The 27,092-nt window shown below is 42.5% G+C and overlaps 1 protein-coding gene across 2 annotated transcripts; it reads right to left on the reverse strand.

Moving 5' to 3' along the window:
• Positions 1-2,057: 2,057 nt before the first annotated feature.
• On the reverse strand, positions 2,058-25,300 carry LOC130116981 (protein phosphatase 1D-like). Of its 2 annotated transcripts, none has more exons than XM_056285098.1 (7): positions 24,661-25,300; positions 15,720-15,948; positions 12,379-12,503; positions 12,080-12,261; positions 11,410-11,637; positions 10,922-11,033; positions 2,058-4,597 (listed from the first exon to the last, which is right to left on the reverse strand). In XM_056285098.1, the coding sequence occupies exons 1-6, from the start codon at positions 25,163-25,165 to the stop codon at positions 10,926-10,928; spliced, it is 1,377 nt and encodes a 458-aa protein (XP_056141073.1). In that variant the 5' UTR covers positions 25,166-25,300; the 3' UTR covers positions 2,058-4,597; positions 10,922-10,925. The 2 variants fall into 2 exon arrangements, with proteins under 2 accessions (XP_056141073.1, XP_056141074.1); XM_056285099.1 differs by having other exon boundaries at positions 2,058-4,600.
• Between the last annotated feature and the right edge of the window lie 1,792 nt (positions 25,301-27,092).

The raw sequence follows: 27,092 nt of genomic DNA on the forward strand, positions 1-27,092 counted from the left end.
ATCTAATCCGACTTTTTTTGGGGGGGGTACATAGTTGGCCTTGGGAAAACCATCACCTGAGATGGTACCCCCACCCTGAATCACCTTCTCCCCAGCCACCATACATCAAGATGTCTCAGACAGGCCCAATCAACCTCCACATTCATCCTCACCCTCACTTCCATCATCTAACACTTCCTCTTCTCGTTAAACCTGTGAACTCACATTGTTACGGCACGGTCCTTGCTAGTGAAATGAAGTGAACTTCTTAACTAAGGTTCGGGAGCAGGGCCACGTCTCAAACCACTTGGCAAGCCTACTTATACCTGGTCAACTCGTCCAGCACTGTTTGTCTCCGTTCTCTCGACCCCTACCCTCCCTCTCTTGCATTCACCCTCCTACCTCACCCCCCCACCCCCCACCCCACCCATCCCTCTTCACATCCATTTATCCCCTCATCCCTCACCCTACCTATCCTTCTTCATATTCTTCATCCCCTCTTTCCCCCTTTCTTTCTATCCTCTTTTCAGGCACCATCTGGGGTACAGTAGTAGAAGAAGAAGAACAAAAAGAAGTACAAAGGACTGATTCAAGAAGAAGTATAAAGGGCTGATTATCAAGTGGTAGAGCGATGATAAAAGAGTTGTGTTAACTGTCTAAGCTTTATTTATCTCTAAACATTTCTTATTACTTTTTTTTTTTCATTTTTCTTGCATTGACACCGTGTGGATATTTGGGTTGTACTTTGAGATCGGTTTATTCTTGGTACATGACATTAGGATCGCTCTCTTTCTCTCTCATCATCAGCCGCCTCTCCGGGCCGGGTTGTGGTGGCAGCAAGCTAAGTAGGGCACTCCAGACGTCCCTCTCCCCAGCAACCCCCTCCAGCTCCTCCTGGGGAATCCCAAGGCGTTCCCAGGCCAGCATGGTCTACCCCGGGGTCTCCTCCCAGTTGGTCCTCTTGGACCAGTCTGCGACGCCGGAAGTCAGCATGCCGCGGTCCCCGCCTTTGCCTGCCACCCGGCCTGCATTGCACCCTACCCCATTGCTCATCCCCACAGGTGGTGAGTCCAAGGGGTGACATTTGGATGCAATTTCTTTTTTTTCTCATGTTTTTTTTTGTTCTCCTATCATTCACAGTAGTTGAGTTTGTGTTGTGCACTACAACTTGCATTGAATGTGAACCATACAGTACAGTGGGAGTTGAGTTTGTAATGTATAGTAGCTGAATTAACTTAAGAGTAGGCCAACATGTAACAAATAATCTGATGCATACGGAGGTTTGTTCGCTGAGTTTGCTGTCTGGATTTGTTGATCATTGCTGACAACGTCTTATCTGTCTGTTACATCCTGCTTATTTACATGTTCAAAACAAATCATCATCCATTCATTCATGGTTGGCTCAGGAAAACCATCACCTGAAGCGGAAACCTCACCCCTCAACCCCCCCCCCACCCACCGTATGTCAAGATGTCCCAGACCAGCCTAGTTGGACAACCTCCACATCCATCCTCACCCTCACTTCCATCATCCATCCCCATTATCATCCAACACTTCCTCTCCTCATTAAACCTGTAAACTCACATTGTTGTGGCACGGTCACCGCTAGTCAAGTACTGGGTAAAAATAATAATCACCATTTCTCATAGCTAGGATAAAATGCCAGGTTTGTACTATACCCTATCTATAGACATTATGCCAGTATACATACATATATATATATATATATATATATATATATATATATATATATCTGCAGTAGCACAATGTCCAACAAACTGCATCCAAAGTCTGTGCTGGCAGTTTTTACACGTATCCCGTTCTTGTACTTCTTGACTTCTAAGTACTTTTATTTCCCACTTGTGTATTGAGCCAGCAACACAAGCATTTCATTATAAGAATACGTGCAAAACTGCATCTCATACATGACAAATATACTTGAAACTTTAAACAAGATCTCACCAGTTCTTACAAAACATACCAAACTACGTGACGTTGTAATGGAGTGGATTGCAAATACAAATTTATAGCTGTTTTAATACCTTTATGTTACTGCCATCTACTGGATACACGTTACTACAGCTTTGCCGGTATATATTTCAGCGTAACTCTATATTCTATGAGCAATATTCAGCACTACTGTGTCACATCTATCCAGTTTGTTAAATAAACAGCAAAAAAATGAAATAATAATAATAATAATCTCAGTCACAATGAGTAAACACACCAGCTCATGACACTTTGTCACAAAGTAGTTCAACAAACAGTAACCAAGAACGTGACTGAGCTGTACGGAAAATGAAAATTCATTACAACACACATATATCCAGTCACTTCCAAAGCATGTAGTTATTTATTACAGTTAGACATGAAATTGGGTGTAGTGGATGTAATACCAGAAATTCAGATGTAACTGTCAAAACAACACACCTCTGGTAACAGTTATCACCTCTGGACACATCACAACACACACGTAAGATCTGAGCATGCCAGACTTGAGTTTAAAATCATTAGGTGATTTTGCATATTCATGTACTGTACAAACTTTACTGTTGCATAATGTACTGTACATCAAAAATAAAGACAAACCACCCTTTAAAACCACTGATAAACAATAATAGGATTAATTTTCATCAGTGTTAATGGTACAATATTGTTACTTTATGACAAGCAGATTTGTTGTACTACAGAACTGCGAGTACATGATCCATTATCGACAGGGGGCACACAGCGTATCGGCATATTTCAGATCCCTATTCGGGGACATGTGATAAATACTTTTGGTTCTTTTATGCAAAAGCCGTTAAGACCACATGATGTACAAACAAGGCAAAATAATTAACTTAAAAATGAGATTCCATATTAACATTAATTTAAACTATACTCACTTAGGAATTTGATTATCATCTACCACAAGCTGGGAATCTACTGGACACGCTCCAGTGGTCATGAAGTTATGTGTACATATACCCAGCAAACAAGGGCTATGGAGGTATGGCGTAACAAACAGAAAGACACTACACGGAGATACCAAATACACAGCTGAATGACATGAGATTAAAATGATGTGGAATACAAAGAAAAACAAGTGTATTGGAAGTGTAGGACAGTCTATGCCGCTGTCTAAATACTCCTTTTTTGAAGGTCGGTGAGTTTCTCAGGTATTTCTCCAGTATTCGGCCAATAAAGAAAATAAAATGTTGGCTTCTTTTCAAACAATGCTTTCCAAAGGCCGATTTATAACGTGGGCGGCATGATGACTGCAGTTCCCTTGAGCAGCAGTGAGGCGGCTGCTCCGCAAAATTACAACTAAGGAGCCAAACTGATGTCCTTTGGCCAGCTAACACAAATGATAAACTAATTATTCATATTAGTGTGTAATCATCATGTGTTCAGATGGCCATTGGGAAAGACCCAAAGAAAACAAGACAAAAAATGTCAGTGTTCGTCACATCATTCTCTCCGCAGGCCATTAATTTTTCTTCTTCCTTAATTTGGCATCCATTATTCATTTTCTGCAGTGCAATCAATGCCACGGGCTTCTCCCTCAGCCGGAAATGTACCATCAACATTTAAAAACACTATTCGCCGAAAGATGAGGACATCTTGCTCAACGCCAAGGCATCCCTTTTTTCATTGTACCACAGTACAGTTACACAAGATGATCCTCGACTCCCACGCGGGCTTTTTTTTTCCATTCAAGGTTAAATCTAATGAAGCTCCAAAGATTGTGTGCATCACAACTGGACATTAACTGGTGACCTGAAGCCGTTTCAGGTTGTAGTGAGTCAAGATCTTGAAAATAAGTCCTTTGGATATACTGTACAGAATTATAGGTATGAAAATAGACAGTAGATTGAATATTTTTAAAATCTTTAATATCTGATCCCTAAAAACTAACATTAAAAGGGGCAAAGGGGCTAAAAATATACACAATTAAAACGAGCTAATGTTAAAAAATAAAAAAAAAGTAGAGCAAAGACAACAACACATTTACATTCTCGCATATTTACAAAGAGGAAAAGGAGTTCCTATCAAAGTTTACGTAATTTACGAACAGCCCTGTGGCATTCCTAGTATGTGAGCAAAGTTGACAGGATATGATGTGTTTTAGGCAAAATGATGCGGATCATAGCACTAGTCTCATGGTAAGCGCTCCTTTTCTGCAACACAAGATTCAGCACCCACACAAGGCAGCTTTGCGGTGCTGTGGTAGGATACTGGGCACAGTAGAGGAGTTTCTCTGTCTCTTTCCAGGACCCCCCTGCCGGGATCGTTCCCTTTGAGCTCGGGTATGAGGTGTCCTGGGAGGCGATCGTCTGTCGGGGGACTGGTTGAGAGGACGGTGAGGAGTTCTACGTTCATGGGCGCAATACGGAGACTGACGAGGCCGCTTCAGCTGAGGGGGATGCGTAGGGGAGTCTGCTGGAGTCCTTGACTCTTCATTCTCACAGAAACTCGTGGAACTGTCAGGGGGAGGTGGAGTGGCCCACTGGGTATCAACATCAGGTGGCATCAGCTGCGAGGGATGACAGAACACAGCTCTACTCTCTCCATTCCTCCGCTCTAGAGCCCAAGGACACACACCGAATGGGGATGACACCTTCACTGCACCACTCTGCTGGGATAAAGAAAATCAAACAATTGTTGACTCTGTCTTGTGTCTTTCAGAATCAAAAGATGTGACATTAAATTCGACACTTTATTAATGCAGATCAAAGCGCAAACCATATATTCGGATGAATGCTATAAATATATTGTGCAAGAAGAAAGATATAATCAGGAAAACAAATTTGGATTATGCAAGGTTTAATGAGTTGACCAACGCTCTTAGGCAGGTTGCATGCTCGCATAACATTGTAGATAGTGAACAGGAAGCAAGTGCAGTTATGTGACCGTCATCAGATATGCCTATTTACATCTCAACAGGAAATATAGACTAATTAAAACTGACAAACTGGAAAAAGAGTCAAGTAGGTGCATCTTTTTTTCCGTAATATTAATATGTAATTCAAACCCCACTTAATTACAGAGACAAGTGAGGAAGGTCAAGGAGTGTCCCTCTCCAAAAAATGACAGTTCCCTGTCTAATTAATTACAAGATTATAGAGAACACACACACACACACTGATTAGCCAAAGCATTAAAACCTCCTGCCTAACATTGTGTAGGTCTCCCTCGTGTGCCAAAGCAGCTCTGACCCGTTGAGGCATGGACTTCACAAGACCTCTGAAGGTTTCCTCTGGTATCTGGCACCAAGATGTTATCAGCAAATCCTTTAAGTCGCGAGGTGGGGCCTCTATGGATCGGACTCGTTTTTCGAACACATCCCACAGGTGCTCAATTGGATTGAGATCTGGGGGAGTGTGGAGGCCAAGGCATCACCTTGAACTGTATCACGTTCCTCAAACCATTCCTGGACAATTTTGGCAGTGTGGCAGGGTGCATTATCCTGCTGAAGGAGGCCGCTGCCATCAGGGAAGAGGGTGTACTTGATCTGCAAAGATGTTTTGGTAGGTGGTATGTGTCGAAGTAACATCCACATGAATGCCAGAGCCCAAGGTTTCCCAGCAGAAAATTGCCCTGAGCATCATACTGCCTCTTGTACAAACAACATGGCAACACAGCTGCATTTAACACAGTGACACTCGTAACATAAAAACTAAAAACTAACATGTCACTCAAACTGTTACAATATGTTGACTCATAAGAACACATCAGGTACGATACAGCCATTACATGCTGTATGACTTAATATATAACACAATATAATATATTAGAATGTTCCTCTCTTTCTTTCGACCGATTTCATTGGAAAAAGTTAATATTCCTGCCCGGTTTCGAACCGAGGACCTTTCGCATCTTGGGCGGACGTCATTTTCTTTTCTTTTTTTAATCTTAACCAATATTGAAATGGAAGATGTCCAACACATCAAACTCTACTGCATCAAAAAAGGATAAGAATTAAAAATCAAAACACAGAAGGCAATGGGGAGGCGACCTGTTGGCTTTGGCATGGCTTCCAGCCTACAGACCCCCCACCCAAATCAAAGAACTCAAAACACAAAGCTTCTATACCCCACACACACTACACTATTTAACCAAAATCCAACATCACCTTCCCGCCTTCCCCAATCACAATAAAAGTGCTCCTCTCCAAAAATCCATTAATAAACTCTTAACTATCTAAGCTATCTTTTTTCACTTTCCTTTGTATTCTAGCAGATTTCCTCCCCAGTGGGCTTTTTCTATTTGTAGCCAGCTTTTCATGTTTATTCTCCTCACTGTAATGTCCAAAATAACCCAATCTCCCCATCCCTTCCTCACCCTAGTGGTCTCCCCTGCTTCCCCTCTGTTTTTCTTCTCTTCTTTCACTCTCACTGCCGCGTCATCCTCCTCCTTTCCTCCATCCTTCTTTCTTGGCTTACTGTCCATGTTGCTGCCGGTCTCCTCAGTCTCGTTCTCACCTTCCGCCTCCATGGGTGCATCCTTGGCTACTCGGCTACATACTGCCTTTGTTGGCTTGCCTTCTTCCCATAGTGCATCCTGGTGCCAGCTCTTCCCCAGGTAAATGATGCACATGCAACCAGCTTTCCACATGATGTAAAAGAAAACATGATTCATCAGACCAGGCCATCTTCTTCCATTGCTTCATGGTCCAGTTCTGATGCTCATGTGCCCATTGTAGGCACCTTCAGCAGTGGACAGGGCTCATCATGGGCCCTCTGACTGGTCTGTGACTATGCAGCCCCATACGCAGCAAGCTGTGATGCACTGTGTTCTGACACCCGTCTATCATAGCCAGCATTAACTTTTTCATCAATATGAGCTAAAGGACCTCTTTTGTGGGATCAGACCAGATGGGCTAGCCTTCTCTCCCCATGCGCATCAATGAGCCTTAGGTGCCCATGACCCTGTCACTGGTTCACCGGTTGTCCTTCCTTGGACCACTTTTGGTAGGTACTGACCCCTGCATACCAGAACACCCCACAAGACCGGCTTTTTTGAAGATGCTCCGATTTGTCCCTTGTCAAAGTTGCTCAGATCCTTACGCTTGCCCAGTTGTCCTGCTTCTAATACATCAACTTCAAGAACTGACTGTTCACTTCTGTGTCCCACCCCTTGACAGGTGCCAATGTAATGAGATAATCGATGTTATTCACTTACCTGTCAGTGGTTTTAATGTTTTGGCTATCCACACACACACACACACACACACACACACACACACACACACACACACACACACACACACACACACACACACACACACACACACACAGAACTCAACGCAGCAGTGAAAAACTCAAAACAACTGTCAACTCAATTGTCAAGTGAGTTGGAGACAATCACACAGGTAACCATCAAATGTGGCATATGCCAAGGTGATGCACTATCCCCGCTGCTGTGTAGGCCTGAACCACCTCAGCCAGACCATCACAAAGAATGGATATGGATACAGGTTCAAACATGGAGTTACTATCAGGAATGAGCAAGGCATTGACTCACTGATCCACCTCACCAGGATCTACAGCAACAACATCAGGATGTCATTCGGACTGGAAAAATATGGTCGAATGGAAGCATAAAAAGAAAAGGTGGTTAGGACTGAAGGGGTTGAATTACCAGATGGCAGGATAATAGACGTACGGGAGAGTTACAAGTACCTGGGTATCCCACAGGCAAATGGAAACCACGAGGAGGCAACAAGGAGGTCAGCTACAGTCAAATACCTCCAGAGAGTGAGGCAGGTCCTGAGGAGCTAGCTCAATGGGAAAAATAATATCCAAGCCATCAACACACATGCCCTACCAGTCATCAGTTACCCAGCTAGAATAATAAGCTGGCCAAAGGAGGAGGTAAAGGCCACAGATGTCAGGACATGGAAACTCCTTAAAATGGACAGAGGGTTCCACCCGAAGTTCAGCAGCCTGAGACTGTACGATAAGCGAAAAGATGGGGGTCAAGGGTTAGTGAGTGTCAGAGCCACTATCCAGGATGAAACAAGGAAAAATCAATGAGCACATCAGAAATAGGGACTCCCAGGACGAACTGCTGAGTGAGTACCTCAGACAGCAGAAGACACAGTGGGGAGAAGGAAGAAGAGGAGGTATCATGGAACCCCTCCATGGGATGCACCATCGACAGATAGAAGACGGCGCTGATAGAGAACTCCTACCAGTGGTTTCGAAAAGGCTGGACTGGGGCATCTGGGTAGCGTAGCGGTCTATTCCGTTGCCTAACAACATGGGAATCACTGGTTCGAATCCCCAAGTTGCCTCTGGTTTGGTCGGGTGTCCCTACAGACACAATTTGCCGTGTCTGCGGGTGGGAAGCCAGATGTGGGTATGTGTCCTGGTCACTGCACTAGTGCCTCGTTTGGTCAATCGGGGCACCTGTTTGGGGGGGAGGGGGAACTGGGGGGAATAGTGTGATCCTCCCACACGCTATGTCCCCCTGACAAAACTCCTCACTGTCAGGTGAAAAGAAGCAGCTGGCGACTCCACATGTATCAGAGGAAGCATGTGGCTGTCTGCAGCCCTCCCCCGGATTGGCAGAGGAGGTGGAACAGCGACCGGGACGGCTCAGAGGAGTGGGGTGATTGGCCGGGTGCAGTTGGGGAGAAAGGGGGGGGGCTGGACAGAAGGACAGCACAGAGGCTCTGATAATAGCAGCAGAAGAACAGGTACTCAGCACCAGATGGTTGAGGCAGGGGTCTACCACACCAGACAAGACCCAAGATGCAGGCTGTACAAAGACACCTCTGAGACAGTCCAGCATTTATTAGCAGGGTATAAAATGCTAGCTGGAAAAGCCTACACGGAAAGGCATAACCAAATGGCTGGGATAGTGTACAGGAACATCTGTACTGAATACACACTGGAAGTCCCCAAGTCTAAATGGGAGACACAGCCAAAGGTGGTTGAGAATGACAGATCTAAGATCCTGTGGAACTTCAAGTTCCAGACTAACAAGCAGGTGCTGGCTAACCATCGTGAGGGTCGACAAGGAACAGAAGACAGCAGTTGTGATCGATGTAGCAATTCCAACTGACAGCAACATCCGGAAGAAAGAGCATGAGAAGCTAAAGAAATACAAAGGGCTGAAGGAAGAACTAGATTGGATGTGGAAGGTGAACTCCACAGTAGTCCCAGTGGTATAGGAGCACCAGGGGCTGTGACCCCCCACGAACTGGGAGAGTGGCTCCAGCAGATTCCAGGAACAACATCTGAGGTCTCTGTCCAGAAGAGTAAGGTCCTAGGAACAGCTAAGATACTGCGCAGAACCCTCAAACTCCCAGGCCTCTGGTAGAGGATCCGAGCTTGAGGAAGACACACACTACCCAAAAAAGGGGTGAGAGGGAGATTAAATAAATAAATGAATATATATGGTGAAAGGCATGGGCACAAGTCCACGAATACTGGGATGGCATCCAGCATTTTACCTATGCCCCCGTCCATAGGGTTAGTGGTTGTGTCAGGAAGGACATCCAAGGTAACATTTTGCCAAATCATCATGTGGATTGACAAGACCATACCGGACCGGTCAAGGCCCAGGTTAACAACGACCATCATCGGTGTTGTGCCCTCACAGGGTACCGATGGAAACTATCAAATCTGTTGGGGCGACCCCTGGGAAACAGGGAACAAGCCGAAAGAAGAAGATATGCACACACATACACACACATATATATCCATATGCACACATAAATAAACACTTGGTCTTCAGCCACTCTCTCTCACTGTAGTTCTGAGCGTATGAAACAAGTGATAACAAGATGGACAAAGGACAAGGACAACAGACAACTGAACATTCCAGTCATTAACAGGAAATAGATAACCAGTGTACGTTATCAGCATACTGCCTCATGAGAGAAAAATCCCTTAACAGCAACACTACCCATTTCCCTTTTCCTATTTAATGACAAATTCAAAAACACATAGAACTGTGTTATGTGTGGAGCACAATGACACGCCTGCTAAAAGGTCAAGTTCAAACTGGAAGTTTTATAAACACCTTGCATGCTTTTGTACAAAAACGCACAAGGCTATATGTGTATTGCAAACAAAACTCTTATGAAGTGGAGATTTTTACCTCTACTAAAGTAAGCAGTGTAAACGTTGGGTGTTATCCAGCAACAAAACTTTCCTCACCTCATGACAGCTGTCAGCTAGCCAACATTAATGTGATCATGTGTTAATAAAGCTAGCTATCCAACTATAGTGATTTCATTGAATAAGCCCCCCAAAAACAAACCAAAACAAAAAAAGTCATAGAGACTGGTTAGGTAAGCTGTCATAAAAATATGGATCATTGTATATAAATATTATATATCCTGTATTGTATTGTATTATATTGAGTGTAGAGCTGTGATAGTACTGTGATTTTTAATACAATTTTTCTGGGTTGGATTAAATAGTAATAATAGTCAATAAATAATTCAGTGTTAGTCCTTCTCTTCACCTTACTTATGAAACAGCATGCTGAAACCAGACTTTTTTTTTAAGTGGAAGGTATCAGGTGTCACTTAAAATGATTCCATTTAACTTTTAGGCCAGTTGTTGAGTTGTCAATAGGTTTATCTATCTTTCATGAATAAGTGGAGTATTAAAAGAGCAAATGTTAACATATTTGAAAACAGATTCCAACTGAAGTTTAATTAATATATTTTTTTGGGGGGGCGATAGAAAATGAATTAGAGTGGACTTCTGCAATTAGTGCAACAACTAAAAAGTATGATCACATATAAATGACACTGTAACAACCTGTAATTGACTATTACGGTATTTTTTTTATGTCTAATTCAACAAACTTTATCACACAAATGTGTTGAGGGGTCTGTCCTCGTAAACATGTAGCTTATTGGATTTTCTCATGAGGTTTCTCATTGGCTGGCCATGTTACTGACACGCTGATACATTTTCATTTACTAAGCAGTCACCTCACTACCACTCCAGGCATGTCCATTCCTCATGTTCTTCTTCATATATCTCATCCTCTTCATAAAACATGCCATCCTCCTCCTCCGCCTGTTGGCCCGTTACCCAAGTATTCTGTCCCGAAAACAAAAAGTAACTTTGTAAACCCCATGATCCACTCAAGTCAATCACTGGTGTGTCCCTCTGTCAACAGCTACGTGCATGTCTGAGAAACTGATGAAACTGGCCTGGATTATGTTTATATTCTAACTGCAGTAAATTGGAAACCAAAATAACAAAAAATAAAAATAGGACAAATATAAAAATGCACAATACACTGAATAATCCAAAACACAAGTAGCATATTTTTCCAGCACAAAAAGCATCCTCATTTCCATTGTAAAATTCCAAATATATCAATGTGTATGTAAAAATATTTGTTCACGTGCAATATGGTTTGAGCCTGAGGAGGTCTCCCGATAGGAAAATACAACAGAGTGGTGGCACTGACCTGTACAATCTTACATGTGTTGTAAGGAGTTCCCGGGTTGGGAATGTGGTCAATTCCCATTGCCATATCCACGACAATTTCATCTCGATGCATAGGAATAGGTGGGCCCCCGCGCTCCTGTAGCGCCAGAACAATAACTGTTGTGTTGTCTGCCCGAAGCATGCGTTGTTTCCAAAATAATAGGGCTGTGCATCCCAACCGAGTGGCACATGACATTCCCTTTGGTCCCTTTGAGCCAAACAGAGGAGTCAAACAGCAGAAGGACAATTATGTTGTCATGAGTTTCAAACCTTACTGTAATTACAATCTTGCAAAACCCGTTCAACATAGAATCAAACTAGGACTGTACTGTTATGACCAAGACTGTAATCCTAATTATTTAGCATGATATGGACGGGGGGGGGGGCAAAATTATGGCATTCCACTTATTATATTTGCTCATAATCATGACTTTTTTTTAAACTATTGTTGCTATTTCTAAAGGAAATTATATTTCAGTGCTGCTGAAATACAAATATGCTATAATTATATATTTCGTAAGCCAAAACTATTGCACAGAAAGTTTGCAACACAATAAATTATGCAGCCCTACCTCAGATTCAGATGTTAAATGGCGAGCATTGTACTAGGTAGATGTTTTAGCTGTCAAGAAATTTTAAGAATCACGTACCACCATTTTGTCATGGCTATTACACATATTAACAGCATCTTTGGGCGGCATCATGTTCCACAGTCCATCACTGCCGAGGATAATGTAGCGATGCCGCTTAGGATCAAGGGTTAGCACGGTGGTATCAGGCTCTGGGGAAACCACAAACTCCCCACTGTAGAAGTCATAGCTCCAGAGATCACCTTCCAAACACACAGATAAGAGAATACTATTGCGTGAGCAACAATTTGGTCGCTCATGCTCAGTAGAGTCTGATTCTGTGATGAGCAATCCAAGCCACAGAGACACTCTCTTCTTACCTAGGGCTCGGGCCACAGCCAGGAAGGGGATCTGGTCAATTACAGTGCTCCTCCTTACCGGACCATTGTGGGTCAGTCTGGGTCGCTTCCACACAACACGGTTCACCCCAGACTTCTTCATGACACTAAATTGAAAGAAGCATTAAAAAAAAAAAAACCTAAATAAAAACGTAAGCCTTAAAGGGGCCATGAGCATTATTTCAGCTTTCCTAGGGTTGCTGTCTGAGTGGCCATACTTAAAACCACATAAAAAAAAAAAAAAAAAGTGCCTCATGAATAATATGATAGGTCCAAGATTCTTGCATGACATTAAGTCTGTTGAAAACTGTAAATGGCCAAAATGTAAAAAAACGTCACAATATTATTCCGCGGAGTGTCAACAATAAATGGTGAGAGACAAGTCAAATCAGTTTTCCTTCCTGATTCTCTGAACACTCCCTATCCATGTAAGAGATCTGTATGAAATGCCCAAATGCATAAATTGGCCAAAAAACAAAAACCACATTAATTCTTGTGAATCTCTTACAAGAAAGTCTCTCATTCAATCCGTTGCCATACTTTTTTTTCTTCTTACGTAGGTGTTTTATCACTGTCACCTGAGACTAACAATGGTTTTGTCAAGCAGATGGCAGGAATCAAGAATTTTTATTTTACACACACACAAAAAAAAGAAGAAGATGCTAAACTGTCTTCAATCCAATTGTACAATCCTTGGCAAATCTTTGACCGGCAAAGTGCGTGCACAAGCATACAGAATAGAGGACGGGGTAAATCTCCAGGTGTTATAGACAATATTTTGGGCAACAATTTTTCATCTGTAAAATGTTTTGGCCCATGGTAGAGTTAGGGTTAGGGTTAGGGTTAGTATTAGACAGGGTGACAAATTGACACCGCACACAGAAAATGCAAGTTTGGCCAGTTAATAAAACAAAATTTGGCTGGTAGAGCATGGTGGCTTGTTGACTTCCAGGATCTGCAAGCCACTGTAGCTGCCAGGTCTTTCACGCAAGACCACGGGCCTCTTCACTTCCTGTAGAGGTGCATCAGCTCCTCCAACAAGTCAAGATGGCTCCTCCATTATCAATAAGTGGCATTACTGTTCTCAGTTTACAAGTGTCCCAATTCTTTTTCCCTGTGAGAAGTGAGTGGATTGTGTCTCCCCACCCCCCACCCCAAACAGCAATTATCGATTAATAGGGCTACAGAATAATCATCTATACCAACAAGTATAACTCCATATTTAGAGATACTTCACAGGTATCTAGACTTTAACCTCAAGCATGCAAACTGGTTAGGGGTGAAAAGGATGCATGAGCAGAGAAAAACACACCCGCTAGGGGGGTCCGGGGGTATGCTCACCAGAGATTTCTTCTTTTTTTTTTTTAAATAAGCTACTAAATGCTCATTTCTGATGTCTTAGGAATACTATGGTGCTGGCCACAAGCTAACAGAATTACAAGATTGAGCAAAATAAAGTACAAACTATTAATTTATTAAGTGCAAATGTACCTTTACACATGATATGCTCATCTTTAGAAAGAAAATAAACAAAGGGCAGCCCCACCAGGTACACAACTAACTGCAAGTATTTTCAAAATTACTACTCTCCATATCCGCTCTGTCAGAAACCATGTTCAAATGTGAAAAGAAAAATTACAGAGCATTCTATGCTTTAGGACTGGTGGTGGTGGTGGTGGTGGTGGGGGGGGGGGCAGGGCTAGAAGGGTCTGTCCTTAGTTTTTCTTCTTGGTCTAGATCAGTGTCTCAAGGGCCCGCTTTCACTGTTTTGCCGTATGCCTCAGCCTTGCCCTCTTCTCCTCTTCAGCCGTCTGCCTTTTGCTCTTCTGAGCACTGCCAGATGGTCGGCAGCCATACTTGCTCTGCTGCCGTCGCTTTTCTAGCACTCTGCTGCCGTTGGCGATTGTCAGTGGTTCCTACTGACCGGATGTTCTTACAGAGATTGCAGTCCACCTCCCATCCTCCCTTAACAATGTTAGCTAGCTTGCTAATCATGCTTGTTTCCTCCAATTTGACCTCTTACCTCAGGCTTTCTGAATGGCAGATATTTTTCAGTTTTCAGTTGATGCTTTTCTCTGTAGTTTCGTGCTCCTGCTGAACTGTGACTAATGAATTGATTAGCTGCTGCCTTTTGTTAACAGTCGATGCACACGCATCCAAACACACATCCACAGCATCAGACGTTCATCCTCCATTGTCTTTCTGTAGAAGTCGCTTTGAGTAGGGGGGCTCTCGACCCCCTCCCCCCATTATTTCTTACTGGATCTGCAGGAATCACATAGGTGACCTATTCTGGATTCAAAACAGAGAATTTTGCCGAAAGGTAACAAGTCTGCATGCCTGTTAGTTACTTTTTACTAGTCATATATTGTGAATAGTTGAGATCTTGATCTTTCAAATTCGTTTGCTATAGTCATCATTTCTTTTATATTTCAGATTTTTCTTTTCTAGCATACTGAACAAAGCAAAAAAAAGCTCATATGATAAATTAAAGGGCCAGTTTTAGGGAATTTGGTTTTGCTCTAGTTAAGGCCGATTGGCAACAGCCACACATTTGGGCAAGTATGAGTTATTTCTATTACCTCCACATTATCACTTGTCAGCTTATCCGTGTTACAGTTTTTGGTGTGCATTTAGCTGCTGGCTGTTATTTCAACTCCGGTAACTAAGTCTGCTAACTTCGTTATATGTACTAAGAAAACTTTCTTATCGCTTGAAGCGTATGTAATACACTGCTGAGAGCCTTAAAGTCTTCTGTGGTACTTGATTTTGGATGTTGGTATTGAACAAAGTTTGACATTTTCACATTCAACTTAAAACGCCTGCAATCCACGCTCCAACCTGTGCAGGTTACAAACCTCTCCAACATGGAGTACACACACCAGTCTGGATAATACCAATATCAGTGTACACTTACTAGTAAGCCCTCAATATTTCCATATACACTGCTGTTAGAGTGGGGATTTTCTTTTTTCTTTTGAATTTCAGAAATCTTAATTATTCTACACTTCCTCAGCATACAAATGTTGAGTCATGAGCTCAAGCAGAGGGATCCTGATTTGAGTAAGAATTAGAATTAAAACAACTCACAATGTTGAATGAGAGAAAGACAAGAAAGCGCACAATATGTCAGTTTTTGCGCTGCTACATTTCTAAATAGTTATAAAATATTTTTAATCCCACCACTCATGCTACATTTTGATTCTGCCCCCCCCCCCAAAAAAAAAACAAACAACAAAATTTAGCATCTCACATTAGACTCAACTCCTGATCACATCACAAATTTTTATATATTATGTCAAGACTGATTTCCACCAACTTACCTGCCACCCAGTCGCTCAATCCTCTCTTTTTCTTTGGGAAGTTCAGGTTTATGGTCTTGTGTTACTTCAAGTGCCTGGAGCGTGATATCAGAGTCATTGTCTTTCACCCCAACTACCACCGCTGAATCCCCTACGTGGGCAACATACATGTGAACACCCCGAATCACGATCACGCTGGCCGTGGTCCCTGATGTACTGGGCAGGCCAGTTAGAGTCTTTGGCCACTCAGCTGTAAAGAAAAATAGACAGTATTTAAAGAAAAGGCTTTACATTGTCAGAGCAATTTGTCTAAAGATTATTTGGGGTGTGCATGGTGATGAAAGTACAAGTGCTGATAAATGACAGGAAGAAAAAAAAAAAGGTTAACAATACTGTTGAAAGCCAATTCTGATGGAGCTAGAAAGAGTTCGACAATCCAGCGTCTTAAAACTGCGAAATATTTTAAAAGGTTAGTGTGGAGATCAAAATTTTAAGATTTTTGTAACAATTAATATAGTTTCTTAGAATAAGGACCATGTTTGTCATGAATTACTGGTTATTGCTGTAACAATGCTTTGTTTCTGGAGGGAAAAAAGAATAAAGAATGTTTAAGAAACTACATGAAATAAACGATGTTTAAGAAATTATTGACAATGTAATAAAATTCAACAGTAAAGTTGAGCAGTAAACATTAAAAGTAAAAAAAAAAAATGTGGTTTTAGGATTTTTTTTCTCTTATTTATGGAACAAAACAGTGTATGTTTTGGTTTTAAAGCAAGGTTGATTGGCTCATTTTAAAGAATTGGCAAAATTCAAATTCAGCTCTGAATAGCTAGTGGGAAGGCAGCTTGCATGCTCAATAATGTTTACAGTGTATCCACAATCCAGTACCGGTTATCCATCCACAAAAGTATCATTTGGCACAGTGCCCACCAGATGAAGCATATCTACAGCTGATAGAGGCTGATGTGAGTAAACTTTTAAAAGGATTAAGGCTCGTAAAGCTGCTGGCCCAGGCTGCATCCCTTCCTGTGTCCTCAAGGCATGTTACACTCAACTATCTCAGGTTTTTACTATCTATCTATCTACCACACACACACACACACATATATATATATAATCTATCTATCTATCTATATATATATATATATATATATATAATATAACATTCCTGTTACACATGACCCATTAAAGTTTGCCTACTGTTCCAATAAATAGATCTGTGAATGATGCTATCTCACTTGTTCTGCATACTGCTTTAGTACACCATGAAAAGAAAAAAAACTGTCAGAATATTGTTTTTTATGATTTAAATTTTGCCATTTTTCAATTTTAACATCCAAAACTTTCAACACTGAACAGTTCTGAAAAACAACAATAAAACAGAAATAAGTAATAATAATAACAACAACAACAACAATAATAGATATAAGATGAAAAAGAAGAAAAAAAAGAAAGAAAAACAATTGACAAAAAATAATATACGAAACATACCAAAGGCTCTTAGGCTAATACAAGCTATTAAAAGTAAACATGCAGATATTGAGTGCAGCATTATTTATCGGTTAGAGATATAGATCTGGCATTTTACCCATTTCAAGATATAATTGTCCCATCTGTCAGTCTTTTTATGGAAAAGTTGTTCATATGAGGCCACTTTTTCAAGTTCTATGACCCACTCCCACCAAGGAGCCTCTGTCTTTTTCCATCCCCTCAATAAAGTCTGTCTACCCACCAGCGGTTTGGATAAGTTCTGTAGTTTACTGATTACAGTTTTGCTTTTAATACAATTGTATCATCCAAACTGGTGTTTAAACTCAGAGGTCTGGGCAACTTTATCTGTAATTGGCTATTTGATTTCCTGACAGGCAGGCCCCAGATTGTGAGATAAAACATACTCGTCTATTGTGGTGATACACAAATGAGGGTAGATTCACCAGGGGCTGCTGCTCCTTGAAGGCAGACATTCAGAGTGCTGACGTAGGCACTGCTTAGGGTTTCCAGGGGGAGACATGTTTGCAGCAGCCTAGCAGTTAGCTGGTTGCCATGCGAGATTGTGCTGTATCGGTGTCATTTTGTGTGGTGAGTAAACGGGATTGACTCGACTCGATTTCTCCGTCTCCTCATTCCTGCACTCCCACACCATATTAGTTATTAGGAACGGCACACCTCAGGGCTGCTGTCTCAGTCCCCTATTGTACAGTCTGTTTACACAGAACTGTGTTGATATTACAACAGCATCATTAAATTTGCAGATGACACCATGGTGATTGGACTAATAAGTGACAGTGATGAGGGGGCCTATAGGAGGGAAGTAGAAAATTTAACTATATGGTGCCATGATAACAACCTATCTAAATGTTAATAAGACAAAAGAAACCATTGTTGACTTTAGAATGATCAGAGAAAACCACATTTCTATTTCCATCAATCCGTTGAAATTGTGGACATTTTTAGATGTCTTCATTTCAACATCACAGACACCCTCACATGGTCTCACAACACCAATTGCATTCTCAAGAAGGCACAGCAGAGACCATTTTCTGAGGCATCTCAAGACATTTGGTACGAGTACCAAAACTCTTATGAACTTTTATCACTGTCCCATTGAGATTCCTCAGGATATGGTCTCTGCTGTGCCTATTTGAGAATGCAATTGGTGCCTCAGAAAAATACCCTTAAACCCTTCTTTGGTGGCGCCATTTCTCTTGTTTGTGCAGTTCTTTGTAATTTTGTTTAAGAAAATAAAATAAAATAAAAAAGAGCTCAGTTGGTAAGAATGTCGGCTTTTCATGCTGGAGATTGACGGTTCAAACCCCGGTTGGGACAAGTATCCAGTAAGAGTCAGTGGCTTAGACTCCTAATGCTATACAAGCCAGCTACCTCAGATATGAGTGAGAGTAACATGAATAGAGACATACTGGCTCAGACATCGCCCAGGTCAACAAGGTCTGCGTCAGGTGTTGAGGAACCAGGGAAACCTGATGAGAAATGGGCTACTGAAACAAGACATTCACGGACAAGGGCTGAGAACCTGGAATTGATGGAATGCTACTATAACAGCAGACCCCTGGAGAGGGGCTAAATGAAGTGAATGTAGGAACCGTGGACCAGTAGGAGACCTACTTCCACACTGACTCCGCAGCAGCTAGTGGCTTAATGCTTAAACATCAATAGAAGGAAGCTACTCTCATGACTTGAGATGGAGAGGCTCCAACAGGATGACCATACAGTTCAGCACCCTGAATCGCCACCCAGTAGGCAGGACATACATTTCCTCCTGCTTTCTCTTCATTAATATTGCAATATGCATATTATAAGTAATATAAACAGGGGTCCTTCTGCTACGAATACTACTTGATTTATTTTTGTCCCTAAGTAGTCACAAAACAGATCTAGCTTTCTCTTCCTCTATGTCCCCATCCCTCCTTTATTCGTATGTGTCAGAAAGTAGTGTGGCGATTCCAAACTGGAGAATCAAGTTTGTCTTACCAAATATACCTGTTTAAGGTTTGTTTTAATTATTTTATAATCAGTTCCCTTTGGGTGATCGCTACACAGTTTGAAACAAACAATTGCTATTCTGTTCTAATCTTTCTATGATCCTTCTCGCTGCACTGTGGTTACACCCTAAGGATCAGGTCCCCCAGCACAAACAGAGCAATATAATGTGTGCTGTTAATGCCGGGAGGATTGCGGTGACTTGTACATCAGGGAAACCAAACAGATGCTGGCGAAGAGGATGGCACAACATAGAAGAACTAATGCGTCAGGCCAGGACTATGCAGTCTACAGCCATCTACAGGCCACTGGCCACTCTTTCGAGGACGTGCACATCCTTGATGGGAACACTGGTGGTTTGAACGGGGAGTCAAAGAGGTCATCTATGTGAAGAGGGAACGACCATCCCTAAACCCGGAGGGTTTAAGAGTACATCTGTCACCATCTTACATTGCTATGACTGCAACCATTTCCAAATCCTTTTTGAATAGTACACATGGCCATTGTAACTCTAGTTAATGGTCACGCCTATTTGCATATGAAACCGATTGTTGTTTTTGGTCGTTATGCCACTGTATTGTTAATAAGGGTAGGGATATCCGCAGTCAGTTGAGACTGAGGAAGTCACTCAGATGAGTGATGAAATGTTTCTCTCAATAAACGTTGAGTCCAAATGACCTGATTCAACTTTCTGTGATTACAAAAGCTAAAAACATAATCACAATCATGTTTATTGGCCATGAAGGTTTGTATATACATGGAATTTGACTCCAGTTTTGTGGCTCTCTCAGTGTACTTAACATAGAATGACAACACTACAACACAACAATCTTCAGATATATACACAAGGATTGTGTATGCTTATAAGTAATAAGTTTAATAAACTTAATAAGTATGCTTCCCTGAGTTCACACTTAGATAATTCAAATTCAAACATTCAGACACATAGGAATCATTACATCAATCATCTCACCAATATCTGTTAGTTGTGATTCAATATTGCAATTCGGTGGCTACTATTCCCAGAGAATTGGGGAATAGTTGCAATCACACCATTGTAAGATGGCGACCAAGGGGGGGAATCATTCCCTCTTCCTTCTTACAATATGATCCTGTAACTGAACTGAATGACTATACAAGTTTTATTCTAACTAATAAATGTGGTGACAAACTTGGAGATGGAAAGCAAATAACTGGTATACTTGGGGCACACATGAGTGCACATTATGGGCCAGGCAGTCTAGCAGTGCAAAACTAAATACTTGCTAACTAAATTTAAGATGAAGTTGGATACTAAATGCCAAGGATATCCCCAACATCTAGTTCCAACTTTGTGTGACGCTTGTCTGACTAATATATATATATATATATATATATATGTGTGTGTGTGTGTGTGTGTGTGTCTGTATAGCATTTTTTTCCAAAACTGTCAATGGTGTTGCTATAAGTGCTCAACTAATGAGAAGCGGAATATCAACACAGATACAGGGAAAAAAAACGTTTTAATACATTGCATTACAGGCCTGTTTCGTGCGTGACGAGTGATCTTGTTGATGAGTGCCTCCACGAAACAGGCCTGTACTGCAATGTATTAAAACTTTTTTCCCCTGTATCTGTGTTGATATATATATATATAAATATATATAAATATAGATATAAAACCTCATTAAAAGAAACAGTGGTAGGAAAAGTGTTCAGCTGCCAATGTGATTCATCACACTGGCAGCTGATGAGTGCACGATGCACGAAACAAGGTTGTACTGCTATGCATTAAAAGTTTTTTTTTCCTACATCTATCTTGATATTCCGCTACTCATTTGTTGAGCACTTTTATCAACACCATTGACAGTTTCAGAAAAAAACCCCAATATTTTATATATATATATATATCTCCTTGTACCCCTTAGGCCTGTTTTGTAACAGCCATTGCTAAAATTATTGATCTTAGGGACTTGGTTCTTGGTTTACAGAGGGCCAATTACTGCACTACCATGACGAATGGATTCCTCAGTCCTGCAAGTGGGGTTTTTTGGGGCAGCACCCGAGAGCCAGAGAGTCAATTCCATGCAAAATAATCCCACCAACTAGGCTCTTTCTATTTTTTTCTGAGCATCAAATTATCATTTTTAGACTGAAAAACTAGTATTTCAAAAATACAAATATGACTGCTGGGATAGGTCCCAGCATCCCCGTGACCCTGAGAGCAGAATAAGCAGTTTGGATAATGGATGGATGGAATATTAAAATAGAATAGCCACAATATCAGACAGATACTGTTGTGCTCATAAAATTAGCTTTTAAAGAACTAGGGGAAAATACTGACATTTGTCAACTTTGCAAATAACAATTCTTGTATTGTTATCCATCCATTATCCAAACCGCTAATCCTGCTCTCAGGGTCACGGGGATGCTGGAGCCTATCCAAGCAGTCATTGGGCAGTAGGCAGGGAGACACCCTGGACAGGGCGCCAGACTATCACAGGGCCGACACACACATTCTCACCTAGGGAGAATTTAGTACGGCTGATTCACCTGACCTGTATGTCTTTGCACTATGTGAGGAAACCAGAGCACCCAGAGGAAACCCACAGACATGGGGAGAACATGCAAACTCCACACAGAGGACGACCCGGGACAAACCCCAAGGTTGGACTACCCCATGGCTCAAACCCAGGAGTTTCTTGCTGTAAGGCGACTGTGCTAACCACTATGCCACCATGCCGCCCAGTTTAACAATATAACAAATAAGTTAAAAGTAGGGGTAAAATAATGGATAAAAGTAACACATAAAAGTGACAGATAAAATAAATAACAGATAAAATAAGTAAATTTGTATTATTATGTATGAAATAATCAATATCATTTTTGCAAGATTGTAATGATGATTATTCCTGCTCTCTCCTCAGTCAATTTCATCTTAGTATGGTCAAGGAAAAGACTGCTGGAACCAGGGAAGTCACAGAAACTTGAATCAGTTCATCTGGACATGTTTATTGAGAGAAAAACCTTTCATCACTCATCTAAGTGAGTCTAAACTGACTGCAGGTATCACCACCCTTATAAACAATACAGTGGCATAACGACCGAAAACAATCAGTTTCATGTGCAAATTGCCGTGAGCATTAAATGGAGTTTCAATGGCAATGTGTATTATTCACAGAGGAGTTGGGAAGCGGTTTGGATAATGGATGGATGGATGGATGGAGTTGGGAACAGTTGCAATCACAGCATTATAAGTTGGCGACAGATGTACTCTTAGGGCCAAGACACACCAAACCGACTAACGGCGACAAAGGCCCGACTGTTGCGTCACCCCACATTGCCTGCCATCTGGGCCAAAAAGTAGCACTTGAACACACCGCAAAGACTACAGCTGACAGCCAAAAAGTATGTACGTTCTGCACCAATTCACTAAGTTGAACAGCCAATCAGAGTGATCTCTCACTGACGGGCTCCACTGATTTAACATGCCGAATCGGTCGAAAAGCTGCCAACAGGGGTCCGACTAGTGCCGATGGTGTGGGACACACTGCAAAAACTAGGGTCACAGATGCTCACCGTCAGCCCAACATTGGTGTGTCAGGGCCCTTAGGCCCCATCTCCCGCCTCGGTTCAGGGATGGTCATTCCCTCTTCAGATAGCTGGCCTCTTTTGACTCCCTGTTCAAACCAGCATTCCTCCCTATCAAGGACGTGCACATCCTGATCCTTGAAAGAGTGGCCACTGGCCTGTAGATGGGTGGACTGCGGGGTCCTGGCCTGACGCGTTAGCTCTTTGCCAGTGTCTGTTTGGTTTCCCCGATGTACAAGTCACCACAATCCTCCTGACACTTAACAGCGTACACTATATTGCTGTTTGTGCTGGGGGACCTGATCCTTGGGGTGGACCAATTTCTGGTGCAGCGTGTTTTGGGGTTTGAAAGCAACTGAGATGCGGTGTTTGGAAAATATGCATCTCAACTTTTCCGACATTCCCGCCACATATGGAATCACCGCTGGTTTACGCTTAGGCAGCTGTTGTCCTTCCCCTCCCTTCGATCGGCTGGTGCACTGTTTGAGCTTCCTCCTGGTTTTGATAAACGCCCAGTTAGGATGAATACACTTAACCAGGGCCTGTTTAATGTGGGATTTCTCCCCTTTCCCAGCCGCTGTGTACATCTGTCAGCATTTTACAATGCTGTGATTGCTACCATTCTCAAATCCTCTGTTAATAATACACATTGCCATTGAAACACCAGTTAATGCTCACGGCAATTTGCATACGAAACTGATCATTTTCAGTCGTTATGCCACTGTATAGTTTATAAGGGTGGGGATACCTGCAGTCAGTTGAGACTGAAGAGGTCACTTAGATGAGGGACGAAACGTTTCTCTCTCAATAAACGTTGTGTCCAGACGAACTGATTCGACTTTCTGTGAATTTCTTACCTGGATTATTGAGCATGCATAAAGACATATCAGGTTAAAGCTTTCAGGGTATTTTGGTGACCACCTTCACAACATTTCCAGAACAAAATTTCATTCATCTATCTGTTGTTTTTACCGCTGAAGCAAAATATTGTTATATTGTTATATTTTCTGTCAGCTCACGAGTCTAAAAGCAGGTTTGACCTGACCAAAGACCCATTTGATTGACAGCTGTGATAGGAAATAAACTCAAATTTGAGATACAACAAAAATGCTGATGACACAGCATGGGATGGCGGATGTTATACTAAAATGTGTGTCACATCAGATTAAGTGACCGTGCCTTTAAAACGCTCTATTTCGGTCACCCCCCCCCCAAAAATTGCTAATCCTAATTTTAACTACACCAAACCCACATCTAATATCAACCGTCTCCAACCCAATACCTAAATGTAACCATCTCGAGTTTAATGCCTAAACCTAACCTTACCTAAACTGGCGCTTCCTGGCTGAGTGTTTTGTTAAAGGGTCACATAATCTGACCGGTCACAGATTTTGGTGAACACCGGCACAGCTTCGGATCATTATACCATGCTGGGGGTAAGGGTCACATAATCTGACCGGTCACAGATTTTTGGTGAACACCGGCACAGCTTCGGATCATTATACCATGCTGGGGGTAAGGGTCACATAATCTGACCGGTCACAGATTTTTGGTGAACACCGGCAGAGCTTCGGATCATTTTACCATGCTGGGGGTAAGGGTGGCATAATCTGACCGGTCACAGATTTTTGGTGAACACCGGCACAGCTTCGGATCATTTTACCATGCTGGGGGTAAGGGTCACATAATCTGACCGGTGACAGATTTTTGGTGAACACCGGCACAGCTTCGGATCATTTTACCACGCTGGGGCAGTGTATCGTTGCTTGCCATGACAGTAAATGAAGGCTCCCGGTAGTATTTCCATGACGAACAAGTGTGTCACGGTGTCCCTCCTAGCATGCAGCTGTAACAGAATACAGTGCTTGCAGCCGTACGCTATTTGACTTACGTAGCTTTTTCCACATCGCGTGATGGCAGGCAATGAATCCTTTGCGCAGGGCTGCGCACACTTCGCCGTGATCCTTCGACCAAAACCCTCGTTGCCTTTTCAGCAGATCCCACAGATGGTCCTGCGCGAAGTGTGCCGCCTCTCGGCCTCCGTGGCCGTCGAAGACGGCGAAAAACGCTACGGACCTACGAGCGCGGTGGCTGGCGACTTTTTCGTCGGATACTGACCCGCCACCGCTGCCCTCGCTGTCCGTGCCCGACAAGCTCTCGACCCACACCGCAGAAACCGGAGCGGATTCGGGACTGGCGTGACCGTGTGTGTCGCCACCGGTCTGTTTGGTGGGCTCGTTCTCCGCTTTCGCCTCCCCCCCTCCGTGTCTGTGCGAATTTAGGTAATCCTCCGTCGGCTCGTACTCGATTTTCACCTCGAGAACATCCTCCATGTATTTCCTCCCGCCTTGCTCCGAAAACGCACTCATACGAAATGTTATCGCGTCGTCGTCCATGGTCGCGAAAACCTGTCGTCGACTATTTAGACAATGACGGAATGCATGTAGTCGATCGGACGGCTAGCTCGGAGCTAAGTATTTGAACCGGTTTTGCCGCGATAGCGTCGTCGAGAGGGCTTCCTTCCTTTTTTGTTTATCTTCTCCGACGGGTCGTAAACGTGCCCCCGTACGCGCTGACGTCACACCCCCCCCCACCACCACCACCTATCAACCCCGGCGAATGTTCCCTAGCAACTAGGGATGGTGCCGCTTGACGCGAGCTTGCGCCGCCAGAGAAATATCGCGCCATCTGCTGCCAGATACTGCAACACGCATTTTGCGTTGTGTCGCGAGGGTGACGGTTTTGTTTTCCCGCAGGAAACGGAAATGCGTCATCCAAGGGCACCGTGCACGAATTCAATTTTGACTGCCCGTGACGAAGTCGTCAGATCTGGTAAAATTGTCTCCTACGGTTTTGACTACAATTTAAAGACAATTTGGTGAGTTTGGGAGAACCCTGACTCAATCAAGCAGTCTTTATGCACGCTCAGTAACCCAGGTAAGAAAATCACAGAGTTGAATCAGTTATGAATGAATGAACTGATTCAACTCTGCGATCAAGCAGTTTCCTCACATGAAATTACAGTGTTTAGTGTGATCAGCACGTTCTTCACACTGCAAACGTGCGTTTGATAGGTGCCATGCGATTCATATTATATTTTTTGATAAATTCAAAATTATATGTAAGAGGAAAGACTATCATTCATCAACCAAAACAAGTGCACGTGTGTGCGCTCGCTTGTCTCACACACACACACACACACACACACACACACACACACACACACACACATATATATACACTACCGTTCAAAAGTTTGGGATCACCCAAACAATTTTGTGTTTTCCATGAAAAGTCACACTTATTCACCACCATATGTTGTGAAATGAATAGAAAATAGAGTCAAGACATTGACAAGGTTAGAAATAATGATTTGTATTTGAAATAAGATTTTTTTTACATCAAACTTTGCTTTCGTCAAAGAATCCTCCATTTGCAGCAATTACAGCATTGCAGACCTTTGGCATTCTAGCTGTTAATTTGTTGAGGTAATCTGGAGAAATTGCACCCCACGCTTCCAGAAGCAGCTCCCACAAGTTGGATTGGTTGGATGGGCACTTCTTTGAGCAGATTGAGTTTCTGGAGCATCACATTTGTGGGGTCAATTAAACGCTCAAAATGGCCAGAAAAAGAGAACTTTCATCTGAAACTCGACAGTCTATTCTTGTTCTTAGAAATGAAGGCTATTCCATGCGAGAAATTGCTAAGAAATTGAAGATTTCCTACACCGGTGTGTACTACTCCCTTCAGAGGACAGCACAAACAGGCTCTAACAGGTACTATTTAATGAAGATGCCAGTTGGGGACCTGTGAGGCGTCTGTTTCTCAAACTAGAGACTCTAATGTACTTATCTTCTTGCTCAGTTGTGCAACGCGGCCTCCCACTTCTTTTTCTACTCTGGTTAGAGCCTGTTTGTGCTGTCCTCTGAAGGGAGTAGTACACACCGGTGTAGGAAATCTTCAATTTCTTAGCAATTTCTCGCATGGAATAGCCTTCATTTCTAAGAACAAGAATAGACTGTCGAGTTTCAGATGAAAGTTCTCTTTTTCTGGCCATTTTGAGCGTTTAATTGACCCCACAAATGTGATGCTCCAGAAACTCAATCTGCTCAAAGAAGTGCCCATCCAACCAATCCAACTTGTGGGAGCTGCTTCTGGAAGCGTGGGGTGCAATTTCTCCAGATTACCTCAACAAATTAACAGCTAGAATGCCGAAGGTCTGCAATGCTGTAATTGCTGCAAATGGAGGATTCTTTGACGAAAGCAAAGTTTGATGTAAAAAAAATCTTATTTCACATACAAATCATTATTTCTAACCTTGTC

The sequence above is a fragment of the Lampris incognitus genome, chromosome 8, assembly GCF_029633865.1.
Source record: "Lampris incognitus isolate fLamInc1 chromosome 8, fLamInc1.hap2, whole genome shotgun sequence".
In the NCBI taxonomy this organism is placed as follows: domain Eukaryota; kingdom Metazoa; phylum Chordata; class Actinopteri; order Lampriformes; family Lampridae; genus Lampris; species Lampris incognitus.